The sequence below is a fragment of the Emys orbicularis genome, chromosome 15 (assembly GCF_028017835.1).
Source record: "Emys orbicularis isolate rEmyOrb1 chromosome 15, rEmyOrb1.hap1, whole genome shotgun sequence".
Taxonomy (NCBI): Eukaryota; Metazoa; Chordata; order Testudines; family Emydidae; genus Emys; species Emys orbicularis.
The window spans coordinates 33330854-33346980 of record NC_088697.1 but is presented as its reverse complement, the minus strand read 5'-3'; the positions used below and the strand labels follow the sequence as shown (position 1 = coordinate 33346980).

Here is a 16127-nt window from a genome sequence, read left to right as displayed (position 1 = left end):
AACGGACTCTCTGTATTAGTTTATTACACTCAGTCCCTAATTACATGGTGCTTATATTTTTACACCTAAGTAATATGAAACAATAATCATTTTCAAAGAGGATCGTTAGGATGATGTATTATCATTTAAATGCTCATAAAAATTAGAGTTACCTCTTATGGGGCAATGGGATCTAATTACCTTGCATCCAGCTTGCGCGCCTGTTTTTTCCCTTTGTTCTAAGTGCAGTGTAGACATTCTTCCTGCTTCCAGGATTACGGGGCTCTAGTTGGTTTTGAAGAAGCTGTGAAGTTTCACCCAGTTGTGCTGGCAAAGAATTTTTGGTGGACTGAAGGTTGGGGCAAAACTTCTGGGGCTGGGTCAGTTCTGCATCTCCCTGGTGGATAGATGTGCCGCTGCAGAGCAACACATTTCTAGGGTGTCCTTCACACAGTGTTGACCTTGGGCACCCTACTGGTTCTGCAGCACTACTTGTGTTCTGGTACACGCAGAGGTCCCAGCCCGGCTCGGGTCCCCTTTCTGCCAGGTGTGTTTCAAATGCTGCCATCCAGAACAGCACCTGGGAAAGCGGGAGTGGTTTGACTTGTAGCTGAGCAGAGACCACAATCCTGGAGTGGGATTATGTAACTTCTCAAGAGTCCCATGAGAGTTCCCTGGGTCAAACGAAAGCTGCTTTGGCCCTGTGTCTGGGGGTATTTCACAGGTCCGCCTGGCAATCCACTTTGCCCCCTGCCATCTCCAGCTCTTCTCTTGACTCCTGACAATGTGCAGGAAGGGGCAGGACTTCACGAGAGCAGAGGCAGCGGAGATGTGAAATGAATGGTGTGGGTGTGGCACACCCCAGGCCCTCCCCCGGGTGATTAATACAAAGCAATATGGACAAAGCACTGGTACCTCTTCCTGCTCTGTTTACCCAATGCCAGGCCCCTTCTGTAGTTTTGAGCCTCAACTTCAAAAGCAGAGAGAATTCAGGGGGCTGGTCAGACTGAACCCCCAGTGCTGTGCCTCCCTCCGCCATGCTGAATGGCTCAGCAGCGTGGAGCTGGAGATGGAAGCGTAAACCCCTGGAAGGCCTCCCAGAAGGCAGCGCAGCACCTGCAGTGCTGGCTCCCTGGGCGTCGATGCTGTGTAGCCATGACCCCATTGGGCTGGTGGTTCTGAGGCTTAGCGAATGTCCCCGGTGGGGGTGACACCTCTGTGTAATGCCTGCCGCCTGTTACCTGACACCCTGAGGCAGTGAGCTCCCTTTGCTGGGCAGAGGAGGGTGTCTGGAACCTGGCTGCTTGCTTAGGGGTAGCACCTGTGTTAAGCAGCCAGCCTGTAGGAGTGCCCAAGCTGGTCCCACCCTTATGCCAAGCCCACGGTCCCCCTTCTCCTCCCAACCCCAAATCTGCCACTGGCCAACCCCAGCCCTAACCCTACATTTTGAAACTGTGTTCTATGTGAGTCCACCTTTGCTTTCGCGAGCTCAGCCTCACGTATGTTGTTTGCCACTTTATTTTGATGACCTCTCAATAGATAGCAGCAGGTCTGCTCCTTTAGCCATGACTCAGTTTACAAGACCCTGTGCTGCAAACTCAGCCTTTATTTGGTTAATTTCACTCCAGGGCATGCTCAAACCAGGGCTTTAGCGTCAAGACTGGTGGCAGCCCTGTGGCTGTGTTTGCACTGCAGCTTGGAGGTGTCATTCCCAGTAACAGTAAAAATTGCAGCATGGACTTTGCGGCACTGGTGGGGGCTTGGGCTAGTCACCCAAGTCCAAACCTGCCTGACCCCTGTATCTGAGCTCAGGTGGCTAGCCCAAGCCCCCACCAGTGCCGCACCCCCCACACCACTATTTTGTGCACACTAGCTCGAGCTGAGCTATTGCGAATCTGTTTGTCTCCACTGGGAATCACACCTCCCCAGCTGCAGTGTAGATGTACGCTGTGTTACCCTACTCAGACCGCAGGCTAGACAGCACCCACCCTTTAGCAAAGGACTGTTCTGCTGGGCTCCCTGACTCCAGCGCTGCCTGCCACTGGTTCCGTTTTGCATGTTCTAACCCACATTTGGGCTGCTGCTAACATCACTCTCAGTCCAAGCTTTGCTGCAGAATAGAGCCCTCTCTGGTGGGTGGGCAGCTGCCGGCGCAGTGAGAGGTGCTGGCCTAGCTGCCCAGAAAGACTGGGATAGAGCTTGGTGGAAAGCAGAAGTTCCAGCCCCTGGAAATTCCAATATTTCAACTTTATTTTTGATATTTTGAGACAAAAACAATTCACAGAACTTTGGAAGAGATGGAATGCGTCACTTGGACATTTGCAAATCGACCCTTTTCAGAACTTATCAATCAAAGTCAAGTGCTCTGATATCTCACAGCGTCATTCTTCACTTTGAAATGTTGATTTGAAATAAAATGTCATTTTAATGTCACGCTGAAACCACATATTTTGAGTCAAAACAAAACGTTACACAAGGCAAAAATCAAAACGTTTCTTTGAAATCATAATTTTTCCTGTGGGAACATTTCGGTTTTGATGAGCCCACGTTTTCTGATGGGAATGTTTTTTTCATTGGGAAATTGTGACCCAGTCCAGTTGGGATCCAACTGCATGTAGCACCCCGTTGTGGTCTGGCTTCTCACGTGCTCCAAGATGGCGAATCTGAGAGTCTGAAATTCTTACCTGCTCATTGCTCACAAATGCAGCGGGGAGCCAAACCCTAAGAATAGATGTTGTGAGGACTAAACTACCTGAACAGACAGATGGTGAGAGCATTACCGATGCTCTGCTCATATAGCACTGCATCCTCCCTCACTGATTCATTCTCTCTCTCTCTCTCTCCATGGACTCTTCCATCAGTTCCCAGCCAGCCCCCGGAGAACGTGAGGGCATTATCCATCACGTCAGATGTGGCTGTGATCTCCTGGTCGGAGCCCCCGCGCAGTACCCTGAATGGCGTGCTCAAGGGGTACAGGGTGATCTTCTGGTCTCTCTATATGGACGGAGGTGAGGGCTCGGATGGGCTTCCCTTTTTTTGCTTTGTTTCTTACTCTCCTTATTCTAAAATGTTACACGAATTTGAGACCCGTGGCTAGATCTGCCATAATGGAGGCTGGAAATGTGCGAGTCCCGTCCATGTCCCCTGCCTCACCTACACACACACCTGTAACTCCACTTAGCACCTGACTTTCAAGCTCCCGCTGCCATGCCTGCTGCATTGCTTGGTTTTTTTTCCTGTGACTGTGGAAATGTCCATAAAGTGCCAGGATGTCACTTGTGACCTGGGCCAGCATGTCAATTGGATCCTGTGCTTGTAGAGCTGAGCAATGGAGCCCGTCTCCACGCTTGCTCTCAGGCGCCCTGTGCGTTGGTAGTCCACAGAGCCATGTGGGAGGAAAGTTGGGAATCTACCAGCCCATCTCCGCAGAGCTATTCCTTCAGCTTCTGGGCCCAGCTTCTGACCTTCTCTGTGCCCAAGCTGGGTAATCTGGGTTGTAATGCAGCTGGCTTCACTGTCCCTGTCTCTCTGCCTGGCCTGAAAGCAATGAGTGATCTTGGTGCCTGATTGAGACAACTGGAAGTGCATGGCCCAGGTCCTGCAATGGGAGGGTGAGCGGGAGCAGCGAATCTAAGCCTGCCGAGGTTGCCTGGGGAACAGGCTGGTTCTGAGCCCCGGACTGATCCCCTTGTCGTGTTTCCACTGCAGAGTGGGGGGAGATGCAGAACATCACCACCACGCGGGAGCGAGTGGAGTTGCGGGGAATGGAGAAGTTCACCAATTACAGCGTCCAGGTTCTGGCATACACGCAGGCCGGCGACGGTGTCCGCAGCAGCGTCCTCTACATCCAGACCAAGGAGGACAGTGAGTGATGCTCAAGCATGATGGGGCCCCTCCTGCCCAGAATGGCCTGGAGCGGGGAGGGGGGGGTGTCACAGGTCGGGGATGGGGGAGGGCAAGAAGGTTGCTGGTACAGTCGGGATGGGGATGCTGGGGCAGCCAGGGCATGGGGTGCTGGTTTAGCTAGGGCATGGCATGGCATGCCTGAGGTGCTGGAAGGAGAGAGCAAAGGAGCAGGAGGTGGCAGGGGGAAGATGATATTGAGCAGGGCCATTAAGTGCCTGTTTGACTGAGGAGCCTGAGGAAATGGGCTGCCCTCACCAGTGGCTCCAGCCAGTGCCCCATGGCAAATGCTGACTCAGCCAGACAGTCTGGAAGGGCCCCAGCTCCTGTCTTTTCCCCCTGCAGAGCAGAGCACAGCCCTAGACCCTGCTTGCTAGCCCAGTGCCTGCTGCATAGGAGCCCCCCTGCCCAGCGCGCCCCCCCCCATCGTGCCAGCCCTCTGGCCAGCATGGAATAGGATGCTGGCCCCCCGACTGCGCCAAGCCAGTGGGGTCTCTAAGGCTGAGCTGAGAACATTCTTGCTGCTGGGTGGTTTGGGCCAGTCTGAGGGGAGGATATGGGAAGCCCATGTAACTCACTTCCCCCATCCTCCCAAGTACAGTGATGCGCCGGGGTTCTCCAGTGAGATGCCGTGAGGTGTCATCGGCGCTGGATTGGAGTCCTCTAGGGGTGCGCAGGCATGGGGCTGTCCTGGCTCTCTCTCTCCCCCCCGCTCTCGGTTCCTTTCAGGGGTTTGCTTCTGATGCCTTAATCTACTTGTCCACAGCTCTCAGCCAGTCTGTCCCTCCCAGCTCCCATGCTGAGATCGGGCTGGATAGCTGGGGCATCAAGCAGAAAGACTTGAGCGCAGGATAGGGAGGTGTCAGCCAGGTTTGGTGTCTGTCCCTTCCAACTGCACTGGGCCCCAGGGGGATTGGCATCCTCTCTTCTGGCTGGGGACAGCCCTGAGGGCAGATGATTCCATCCTGGTTGTGTTGTTTGGAGTCCCTGTGCATTTGCTACCTCTGGGCAGTCGATACCTCCCTGTGCTCTTCATAAAGGAACCGCAACCCGAGCAGTGCAGTTGGGTCTGAGTTTCAGATACTTTATGTAACAATCCCTCCCTCCAAGAGGTGCAGCAAAGCTTGCTCTTCTCAGCTCAGAGGTTTGGCTCACCACATCCACTGCTGCTAGCAGAGAAGGGGGTGGGGAGGTTATGGATTTAAACATCTGTGTGTGTTCCCCTTACCCTGGCTGATACACTATTAACACGTGTTAATTAGAATTAAGAAGATTCAGCTGTGAATGAGTCATTAGCAATGAATAAAACAGCCAAGATGTTTCCCAGGCCACAGAATCAAGAAGAAAGACAAATTAGGGCTCATCAAGGATTAGGCAGGAATTTAGGCTGATTTTTTACTTCTTCCCCTTCTTCTCGCGTTAAGAAGCGACACGCAGTCCCAGTTGCAGAAAGCTGAGCTGATTCCCTGGCAGACTTTGAATGGAGCAGAGATTTGGCACGTTTACAATACAGTGTGTGTGTGGGGTGGTGGAGGAGGGTGTGTGTGCATGGGGTGGTGGGTGGGGCACCCCTGGCCCCAGCAGACCGTGACTGGAGCTCTTACATAATCCTTCTGACTGCGGTATACAAGGGGTTCTCCAAATAAAAACAGGTCTTCTCCCTTCTCCTTCCCCTGAGCAGGCGAAAATCAGAGTAGAAGAAAAAGGCAAAGGTGGCCAGTCTCGTAGGCAGGCGTTTGGTCGCTCTTAGGGTTCAGTTTCTCTGTGGGTCGTAGGGTCTGTGCTCAGAGCTAGGGACTGCCTCCAGCTCCTCCTTTTCGTCATCCCCATCTTATACCTGCTCCATGCGCTCTCAGGGGCAGTAAGGTCAGTGACTGTCTTCCTCTTTGCTGATCTGTCCCTGTAGCCTTTGCCTTTTGAGCTTCCTCCATCCCAGCAGAGCAAGCCATACAGGTGAGTCTGGTTAGTGCTGCGAGAGCCCACTCTGTTAGGACTTGTCTACATTACCCGCTGGATCCACGGGCAGTGATCGATCCAGTGGGGTCGATTTATCGTGTCTAGTGAAGACACGATAAATTGACTGCAGAGCACTCTCCCGTCGACTCCGATACTCCATTAGGGCAAGAGGTGCAGGCGGAGTCGATGGGAGCATCAGCCATTGACTTACCGCAGTGAAGACACCGCGGTGAGTAGGTCTAAGTACGTTATTCACATAGCTGAAGTTGCGTAACTTAGATCAATTCCTCCCCCCCCCCCGGTGTAGACCAGGCCTTAGAGAGAGGGTGTGCCCCCTCCCGGGTGAGTACATACACCAAGTACAGAAACCCCATGTGTGTGTTTTAAAGATGCATGTACACACCCACTCCTGTATCTGAATAGAAGAAAAGACACAATGTTTTCAATATTATCTTCTACCCATTTCTTATGCATTCAAACAAAGTCATAGGAATCCGTGGTTTGCCCTCCTGTGGAGTACTGTGTCCTGTTCTAGTCACCCTGTCTCACACTGCATAGAGTACAGACAGAGGTTTCTAGTTATTTTCACTGCCCATCTCTCAAACCTGAGTAAACCTCCCTACGAGACACTATTTGATCAGATGAGGAGCTGCTCAGTTTAGAGGGGAGAAATGGTAGAGATGTACATAATAATGAATGGGTTAGAGATGGGAAAAGGGTGAACAGAAGTACCTGATTTACCAAGTACAAGAGCAACAGGGTATTTGATAAAACTGAAAGGGAAGAAATTTAAAATCAATACATGGAAACACTTTTTTGCACATTGCAAAATTAACATGTTGAACTCCTTACCACAAGGTATCCTAGAGGCCAAGAGCTCACTGGGATTCAGAAAAGGATCAGACAGTGGCATGATTGATAACATCCAGCTATGTGACTGTTGGGATACTGGGTTGTAGGCAGTCAGGGCTAGTTGTCAGAGTCCAAATACCAGAGCCAAGGATCAAGACAGAGTTGAAGCCAGGAATCCGAGCCAAGGATCAGAACCAAGTTACCTGGGGGCAGGGAAGGCAGGGGCAGGGCTGGTTCCAAGGCAGAAGCGAGGCTAGGCCAGGACTGGGAGCAGGACACGGTCGAGGCTGGGTGCAGGGAGTGAGGGGAGCACACAGGGAGGCAGAGAATCCATGTGCATTGAGCAGCCACTGATCCACTACAGCTGCTGGGCTTAAGGGGCAAGCCACCTGCCATAGCCAATCAGGTGGTTCTGCTGCGACCCAGCTGTCCTCACTGGTTGCCTGAAAAATGGGTGGGTGCAGCTGCGGATGCTCCTTCCTGACAGCTATTGAGGGGTGAAGCCTCCTGCACCAAGGTGTAAGCAAACCGCTGAGTGCTGGGATGCATGGCCCCTTTGGCCACTGGGGTTATCCACTGGGGGGTTCTGGCTCTTTCTGGAGCACGTGGCACTAGCCACTGGAGATGGGACGCTGCCCAGCCTGCAATTCTTGTGCTCCCATCTCTAACGAGGGATGGGTGGGATACACGTAGAGGTGAGAGCTCTGTGGAAAAAGGGCACAGTGCTCGCCCATTTGCTCCCAGAAAGTCAGTGGAGTTACTGCAGCTTTACATTGGGTGAGATGAGAGTTTGGCCCTAGATTTACAGGAATTTTCCCATCCCTGAGACTGATGGAGAGAGCCTTCCCGCAGCCAGTCACCTTCCAACATAGCTGCTTCTTTGCGGCCTTTCGGCAAAGCCCAAACTGCGTCATCTTCAATGTGGGGAAGGACTCCATTATCGGCTGGGCCAGTAAAGACAGGATACCCCGGAATCCCAGGCCTGCTGGCTGGCCTGGCTGCTCCCCTTGGCTCCAGGACAGGTGCTGGGTGGAGTTAGTGCCACTTCCTCAGCTCGTCCCCAGTCAGCTCCAGCCTTGCTGCCAAATGGGCCTCATGTAGATGATGCTGTGAGACTGAAGCACTTCCTTATGCAAGAATGAATTGTTTCGCTGGCCTCTGCGTAGTGCCTCTGCGGCTGCCCTCTCCCTCTTCAAGCTCTCTCAAAGTTCCTGGGCCCCTGACTTGCAGGCAGGCGAACTACAGAGAGCCCCCATGGGCGTTGTTTGGGGCGGGTCGTCCTGGATGCTGCTCACACAGCCAGCAAGTGGGGTCAGGGCAGCACTCACCGGTGCAGTGAACCAAAAACTGGCATAGCCGTTTTTCTACCTGATCGCCCGCCAGCTTCAGACCTGGTGCCCTGGCAGCATCCGAAGGGAATCTGCCAGAGTGCTTAGGTGAGACAGAAGGAGGGACGGGCAGAGCAGCGGGGTGACATCTGCCAGCAAATCGTAGTGGGGAGGGAAATATTAACACTTGGAAAGGGGAGCAAGGCAAGGAAGGGGGATGGGGGATGCACAGCTGTGAGCACACATTGGACGGGGCACCTCGGTAACTGCAACTTGGGGAGAACAGAGAGGGAGACGGGCTCTTGGCTGCGTGGGGAACAGGGAGGTGGGGCTGGAGGAGATACTTGGACAGAAGCAGAAGCAGTTGAGGATGGCAGTGCTGACGCTCCAGAGCAGTGAGGTTGATGTGGTGATGCTGAGAACACTAGCCCTGAACTCCTTGCTCTTCTATTACTGTCTGTATTGCAGGCAGGCTCTGGATAGGTTCCTTGACCCAAGACATGTCTAAAGGCTCTTTCCCGAAGCCACAAACGACTGCTCACCATCATTACCTTTCCTTTCTCCATTGCTACTTAAGAATGTCAAAAAACCTGGCATTTAGCAGCATCTCTCCTTAGCCTTACACTAAACAGGGCCATGCAGGAAAGCATTAATCTGGCAAAAACCTACCACAAAGCAACCACAGGGCTGTGGAGAGCACCCCCCTTCTTGAAAATGTCAATGGGAGCACTGAGTTCACCAGGCATTTTCCTGAGTTCCATTGGACACAAAGGACCACTGGGAATCTCAGAGGAGCACAAGCAGAAACAAAAGCTTTCCGAGGGTTAGGTACAAAGGTCTAGGGTTATGACCTGCAGCACCCCTATCAGACGCCCCTTTGCCACACCATGTTCCATCGGAGCGGGATAGGTCACAAGTAAGATTTCACTTCAAATCTCAAAAAAGACAAGTAGAAATCATTCTGGGGGATTTTACTATGACTAAGAGAAACAGAACCTCAGCCCTTCTTAAAGGGGGGTCGCTCAGCCAAAGGCACCAAAAGGCTCCCCTAGTTTAAGCGTGAGAGGGATAAGACCTTACACCCTGGTTCCAGGGCAGTCATTTAGCCTGGCGCGTCAAAGTGACCTGTGGCTTAATTAGCATGGCAAAGGAGTCCCAAACCCTCCTTACAGGGTGGTCCCTAAGCCGGGGGCTTTCCAATGGGCCAGAGCGAAAAGCGCTCTAAAGGAGAGACCTCCGTTCTATCACCAAAGAGACGCAAGGCCTAGAATTGGGACACAACGTACGGAGCTGTCCGAATCTCTACAGTTAACACTCATCAGTCCAACAGTGTCGTTCTTGTGCACAAGAAAACAAAGGGTCAAAGTTGTGGTTGGTTGAGCGGTGTAAATTGGGCAGGGCAAAAGGACTTGAGGAAGGATTACAAGGAAGTGAGGGTCTGAAAGGAGCCCCCCACCTCACCTGTTTATTTCCAGACTTTGTGACATTAGCATTGTTGGGCCATTTCTTGGCTTTTTTGAGAAAAGGGGCGAATTTTCCACGGCCTCCACCATCCCCTTACAGCCGGCCCTTCGCCACACCATGTTCCATCGGAGCGGGATAGGTCACAAGTAAGATTTCACTTCAAATCTCAAAAAAGCCAAGTAGAAATCATTCTGGGGGATTTTACTGTGACTAAGAGAAACAGAACCTCAACCCTTCTTAAAGGGGGGTCGCTCAGCCACAGGCACCAAAAGGCGCCCCTAGTTTAAGCGTGCGAGGGATAAGACCTTACACCCTGGTTACAGGGCAGTCATTTAGCCTGGCGTGTCAAAGTGACCTGTGGCTTAATTAGCATGGCAAAGGAGACCCAAACCCTCCTTACAGGGTGGTCCCTAAGCCGGGGGCGTTCCAATGGGCCAGAGCGAAAAGCGCAGAAAAGGAGAGACCTCCGTTCCCTCAGGAGAGGGTGGTCTCGTTGCCCAGCAGGTGCCAACGGCCCAAGACAAGCTAGAAAGGGGAGACCTGCACCCTTCTTACAGGGAGAGGTCAATGGCACAGGGCATTTGAAAGGCTAGGTCCTAAGGAGCTCAATCCCACAGAGACCTCAACCCTTCTTAAAGGGGGGTCGCTCAGCCACAGGCACCAAAAGGCTCCCCTAGTTTAAGCGTGAGAGGGATAAGACCTTACACCCTGGTTCCAGGGCAGTCATTTAGCCTGGCGCGTCAAAGTGACCTGTGGCTTAATTAGCATGGCAAAGGAGACCCAAACCCTCCTTACAGGGTGGTCCCTAAGCCGGGGGCTTTCCAATGGGCCAGAGCGAAAAGCGCTCTAAAGGAGAGACCTCCGTTCGCTCAGGAGAGGGTGGTCTCATTGCCCAGCAAGTGCCAACGGCCCAAGAGGAGTTAGAAAGGGGAGACCGTCACCCTTCTTACAGGGAGAGGTCAATGGCACAGGGCATTTGAAAGGCTAGGTCCTAAGGAGCTCAAACCCACAGAGACCTCAACCCTTCTTAAAGGGGGGTCGCTCAGCCTCAGCTATGGAAAGGACCCATAAAGCATTTTGGTTGGCGAGGAATGGACCTTGATCCCTGTTTACAGGGAGGTCCTTTTACCGGGCACCTCAAGGGGGATTAAGCGTGTGCGGAGAAGTGTCGATCCCGAGCCCTCGGTACAGGGGTGCGGTGTGTGCAGTGTACTCAGCCTTTGGCCGTGGCTTTTTCTTCCCTTTTCCTGCAGTTTCTTTGGTGCTTGTGTTGTCTTGTCCATTTTGTCCTTTGAGTTGCTAGAAAGAGAGAGAAAGAAAGAGAGAGGTGAAGCGGGTTAGGTGTGGCTCAGTAGACAGCACGATTGCAAGGTACTCGCCCCACCTGGAAATTACCCTCATTCCTACTTTTCGGCACCGACCTCTGGCAGAGAGCAGGAGAGCTTGCGGCAGAACGCGGGTCCAGGTGGATGCAGAGGACGCTGGCTTTGACTTGGCTGAGTGCGTGAGTGAGGAGGGCACGGGACAGCTAGTAGGACAAACCCTGAACCCTCTCAAGAGGCTGGTTTCTAGAACTACCTTCCAGTGTTACCTTGTGAAAGGCAGGGAAAGACCCACACCCTAGTTAGCCCTAGTTAGAGGGAGCTCACTTTAGACCTTGGCATTAAGAGGGCCAATGCAGAGAGGAGAAAAGGGAAACAGACCTGAACCCTGATTACAGGGCGGTCACCCTTTCTTTAATAAAATACTCCTCCCTCAAACAAGGGGGGGAAAGTCCCCAATGGGAAAAGATCTGGAAATGAACAGGTAAGGGAGGGATCCCGCTGAGTCTCCCCTTTCCGATCAATCCTCCATCCCTCAGCGACACCCTTCCCGACTTACCTTCCTACCCCACCAAGAAAATGACAACTTTGTGCCCCCTAACCTTTACCAGAAAAGACACCTCTTACTTGTGACGCGGTCCCGTTAGTAGGGTTAGGTGCACCCACGTGCCGGCTCTGAATACCACCGCATCTACCTACAACACCTGAGCAGCAACACATTTCAGAAAGGACAGCCACATCAATCCCTTCAAACGTAGCCCTAGGAATCTCCTCTGTCTATCACCAAAGAGACGCAAGGCCTAGAATTGGGACACAACTTACGGAGCTGTCCGAATCTCTACAGTTAACACTCATCAGTCCAACAGTGTCGTTCTTGTGCACAAGAAAACAAAGGGTCAAAGTTGTGGTTGGTTGAGCGGTGTAAATTGGGCAGGGCAAAAGGACTTGAGGAAGGATTACAAGGAAGTGAGGGTCTGAAAGGAGCCCCCCACCTCACCTGTTTATTTCCAGACTTTGTGACATTAGCATTGTTGGGCCATTTCTTGGCTTTTTTGAGAAAAGGGGCGAATTTTCCACGGCCTCCACCATCCCCTTACAGCCGGCCCTTCGCCACACCATGTTCCATCGGAGCGGGATAGGTCACAAGTAAGATTTCACTTCAAATCTCAAAAAAGCCAAGTAGAAATCATTCTGGGGGATTTTACTGTGACTAAGAGAAACAGAACCTCAACCCTTCTTAAAGGGGGGTCGCTCAGCCACAGGCACCAAAAGGCGCCCCTAGTTTAAGCGTGCGAGGGATAAGACCTTACACCCTGGTTACAGGGCAGTCATTTAGCCTGGCGTGTCAAAGTGACCTGTGGCTTAATTAGCATGGCAAAGGAGACCCAAACCCTCCTTACAGGGTGGTCCCTAAGCCGGGGGCGTTCCAATGGGCCAGAGCGAAAAGCGCAGAAAAGGAGAGACCTCCGTTCCCTCAGGAGAGGGTGGTCTCGTTGCCCAGCAAGTGCCAACGGCCCAAGACAAGCTCGAAAGGGGAGACCTGCACCCTTCTTACAGGGAGTGGTCAATGGCACAGGGCATTTGAAAGGCTAGGTCCTAAGGAGCTCAATCCCACAGAGACCTCAACCCTTCTTAAAGGGGGGTCGCTCAGCCACAGGCACCAAAAGGCTCCCCTAGTTTAAGCGTGAGAGGGATAAGACCTTACACCCTGGTTCCAGGGCAGTCATTTAGCCTGGCGCGTCAAAGTGACCTGTGGCTTAATTAGCATGGCAAAGGAGACCCAAACCCTCCTTACAGGGTGGTCCCTAAGCCGGGGGCTTTCCAATGGGCCAGAGCGAAAAGCGCTCTAAAGGAGAGACCTCCGTTCCCTCAGGAGAGGGTGGTCTCATTGCCCAGCAAGTGCCAACGGCCCAAGAGGAGTTAGAAAGGGGAGACCTGCACCCTTCTTACAGGGAGAGGTCAATGGCACAGGGCATTTGAAAGGCTAGGTCCTAAGGAGCTCAAACCCACAGAGACCTCAACCCTTCTTAAAGGGGGGTCGCTCAGCCTCAGCTATGGAAAGGACCCATAAAGCATTTTGGTTGGCGAGGAATGGACCTTGATCCCTGTTTACAGGGAGGTCCTTTTACCGGGCACCTCAAGGGGGATTAAGCGTGTGCGGAGAAGTGTCGATCCCGAGCCCTCGGTACAGGGGTGCGGTGTGTGCAGTGTACTCAGCCTTTGGCCGTGGCTTTTTCTTCCCTTTTCCTGCAGTTTCTTTGGTGCTTGTGTTGTCTTGTCCATTTTGTCCTTTGAGTTGCTAGAAAGAGAGAGAAAGAAAGAGAGAGGTGAAGCGGGTTAGGTGTGGCTCAGTAGACAGCACGATTGCAAGGTACTCGCCCCACCTGGAAATTACCCTCATTCCTACTTTTCGGCACCGACCTCTGGCAGAGAGCAGGAGAGCTTGCGGCAGAACGCGGGTCCAGGTGGATGCAGAGGACGCTGGCTTTGACTTGGCTGAGTGCGTGAGTGAGGAGGGCACGGGACAGCTAGTAGGACAAACCCTGAACCCTCTCAAGAGGCTGGTTTCTAGAACTACCTTCCAGTGTTACCTTGTGAAAGGCAGGGAAAGACCCACACCCTAGTTAGCCCTAGTTAGAGGGAGCTCACTTTAGACCTTGGCATTAAGAGGGCCAATGCAGAGAGGAGAAAAGGGAAACAGACCTGAACCCTGATTACAGGGCGGTCACCCTTTCTTTAATAAAATACTCCTCCCTCAAACAAGGGGGGGAAGTCCCCAATGGGAAAAGATCTGGAAATGAACAGGTAAGGGAGGGATCCCGCTGAGTCTCCCCTTTCCGATCAATCCTCCATCCCTCAGCGACACCCTTCCCGACTTACCTTCCTACCCCACCAAGAAAATGACAACTTTGTGCCCCCTAACCTTTACCAGAAAAGACACCTCTGACTTGTGACGCGGTCCCGTTAGTAGGGTTAGGTGCACCCACGTGCCGGCTCTGAATACCACCGCATCTACCTACAACACCTGAGCAGCAACACATTTCAGAAAGGACAGCCACATCAATCCCTTCAAACGTAGCCCTAGGAATCTCCTCTGTCTATCACCAAAGAGACGCAAGGCCTAGAATTGGGACACAACTTACGGAGCTGTCCGAATCTCTACAGTTAACACTCATCAGTCCAACAGTGTCGTTCTTGTGCACAAGAAAACAAAGGGTCAAAGTTGTGGTTGGTTGAGCGGTGTAAATTGGGCAGGGCAAAAGGACTTGAGGAAGGATTACAAGGAAGTGAGGGTCTGAAAGGAGCCCCCCACCTCACCTGTTTATTTCCAGACTTTGTGACATTAGCATTGTTGGGCCATTTCTTGGCTTTTTTGAGAAAAGGGGCGAATTTTCCACGGCCTCCACCATCCCCTTACAGCCGGCCCTTCGCCACACCATGTTCCATCGGAGCGGGATAGGTCACAAGTAAGATTTCACTTCAAATCTCAAAAAAGCCAAGTAGAAATCATTCTGGGGGATTTTACTGTGACTAAGAGAAACAGAACCTCAACCCTTCTTAAAGGGGGGTCGCTCAGCCACAGGCACCAAAAGGCGCCCCTAGTTTAAGCGTGCGAGGGATAAGACCTTACACCCTGGTTACAGGGCAGTCATTTAGCCTGGCGTGTCAAAGTGACCTGTGGCTTAATTAGCATGGCAAAGGAGACCCAAACCCTCCTTACAGGGTGGTCCCTAAGCCGGGGGCGTTCCAATGGGCCAGAGCGAAAAGCGCAGAAAAGGAGAGACCTCCGTTCCCTCAGGAGAGGGTGGTCTCGTTGCCCAGCAAGTGCCAACGGCCCAAGACAAGCTCGAAAGGGGAGACCTGCACCCTTCTTACAGGGAGAGGTCAATGGCACAGGGCATTTGAAAGGCTAGGTCCTAAGGAGCTCAATCCCACAGAGACCTCAACCCTTCTTAAAGGGGGGTCGCTCAGCCACAGGCACCAAAAGGCTCCCCTAGTTTAAGCGTGAGAGGGATAAGACCTTACACCCTGGTTCCAGGGCAGTCATTTAGCCTGGCGCGTCAAAGTGACCTGTGGCTTAATTAGCATGGCAAAGGAGACCCAAACCCTCCTTACAGGGTGGTCCCTAAGCCGGGGGCTTTCCAATGGGCCAGAGCGAAAAGCGCAGAAAAGGAGAGACCTCCGTTCCCTCAGGAGAGGGTGGTCTCGTTGCCCAGCAAGTGCCAACGGCCCAAGAGGAGTTAGAAAGGGGAGACCGTCACCCTTCTTACAGGGAGAGGTCAATGGCACAGGGCATTTGAAAGGCTAGGTCCTAAGGAGCTCAAACCCACAGAGACCTCAACCCTTCTTAAAGGGGGGTCGCTCAGCCTCCGCTATGGAAAGGACCCATAAAGCATTTTGGTTGGCGAGGAATGGACCTTGATCCCTGTTTACAGGGAGGTCCTTTTACCGGGCACCTCAAGGGGGATTAAGCGTGTGCGGAGAAGTGTCGATCCCGAGCCCTCGGTACAGGGGTGCGGTGTGTGCAGTGTACTCAGCCTTTGGCCGTGGCTTTTTCTTCCCTTTTCCTGCAGTTTCTTTGGTGCTTGTGTTGTCTTGTCCATTTTGTCCTTTGAGTTGCTAGAAAGAGAGAGAAAGAAAGAGAGAGGTGAAGCGGGTTAGGTGTGGCTCAGTAGACAGCACGATTGCAAGGTACTCGCCCCACCTGGAAATTACCCTCATTCCTACTTTTCGGCACCGACCTCTGGCAGAGAGCAGGAGAGCTTGCAGCAGAACGCGGGTCCAGGTGGATGCAGAGGACGCTGGCTTTGACTTGGCTGAGTGCGTGAGTGAGGAGGGCACGGGACAGCTAGTAGGACAAACCCTGAACCCTCTCAAGAGGCTGGTTTCTAGAACTACCTTCCAGTGTTACCTTGTGAAAGGCAGGGAAAGACCCACACCCTAGTTAGCCCTAGTTAGAGGGAGCTCACTTTAGACCTTGGCATTAAGAGGGCCAATGCAGAGAGGAGAAAAGGGAAACAGACCTGAACCCTGATTACAGGGCGGTCACCCTTTCTTTAATAAAATACTCCTCCCTCAAACAAGGGGGGGAAAGTCCCCAATGGGAAAAGATCTGGAAATGAACAGGTAAGGGAGGGATCCCGCTGAGTCTCCCCTTTCCGATCAATCCTCCATCCCTCAGCGACACCCTTCCCGACTTACCTTCCTACCCCACCAAGAAAATGACAACTTTGTGCCCCCTAACCTTTACCAGAAAAGACACCTCTGACTTGTGACGCGGTCCCGTTAGTAGGGTTAGGTGCACCCACGTGCCGGCTCTGAA

General features: G+C 52.7%; 1 protein-coding gene across 1 annotated transcript in view; it reads left to right on the top strand.

Annotated features, from left to right (window-relative positions):
- The window catches only part of DSCAML1 (DS cell adhesion molecule like 1), a 329429-nt gene that overhangs the window by 227398 nt on the left and 85904 nt on the right, over positions 1-16127 (top strand). The window contains exons 18-19 of the mRNA XM_065416989.1: positions 2841-2987; positions 3688-3843. Of these exons, the coding sequence (XP_065273061.1) occupies positions 2841-2987; positions 3688-3843 (303 nt within the window). The remainder of the gene's footprint in view (positions 1-2840; positions 2988-3687; positions 3844-16127) is intronic.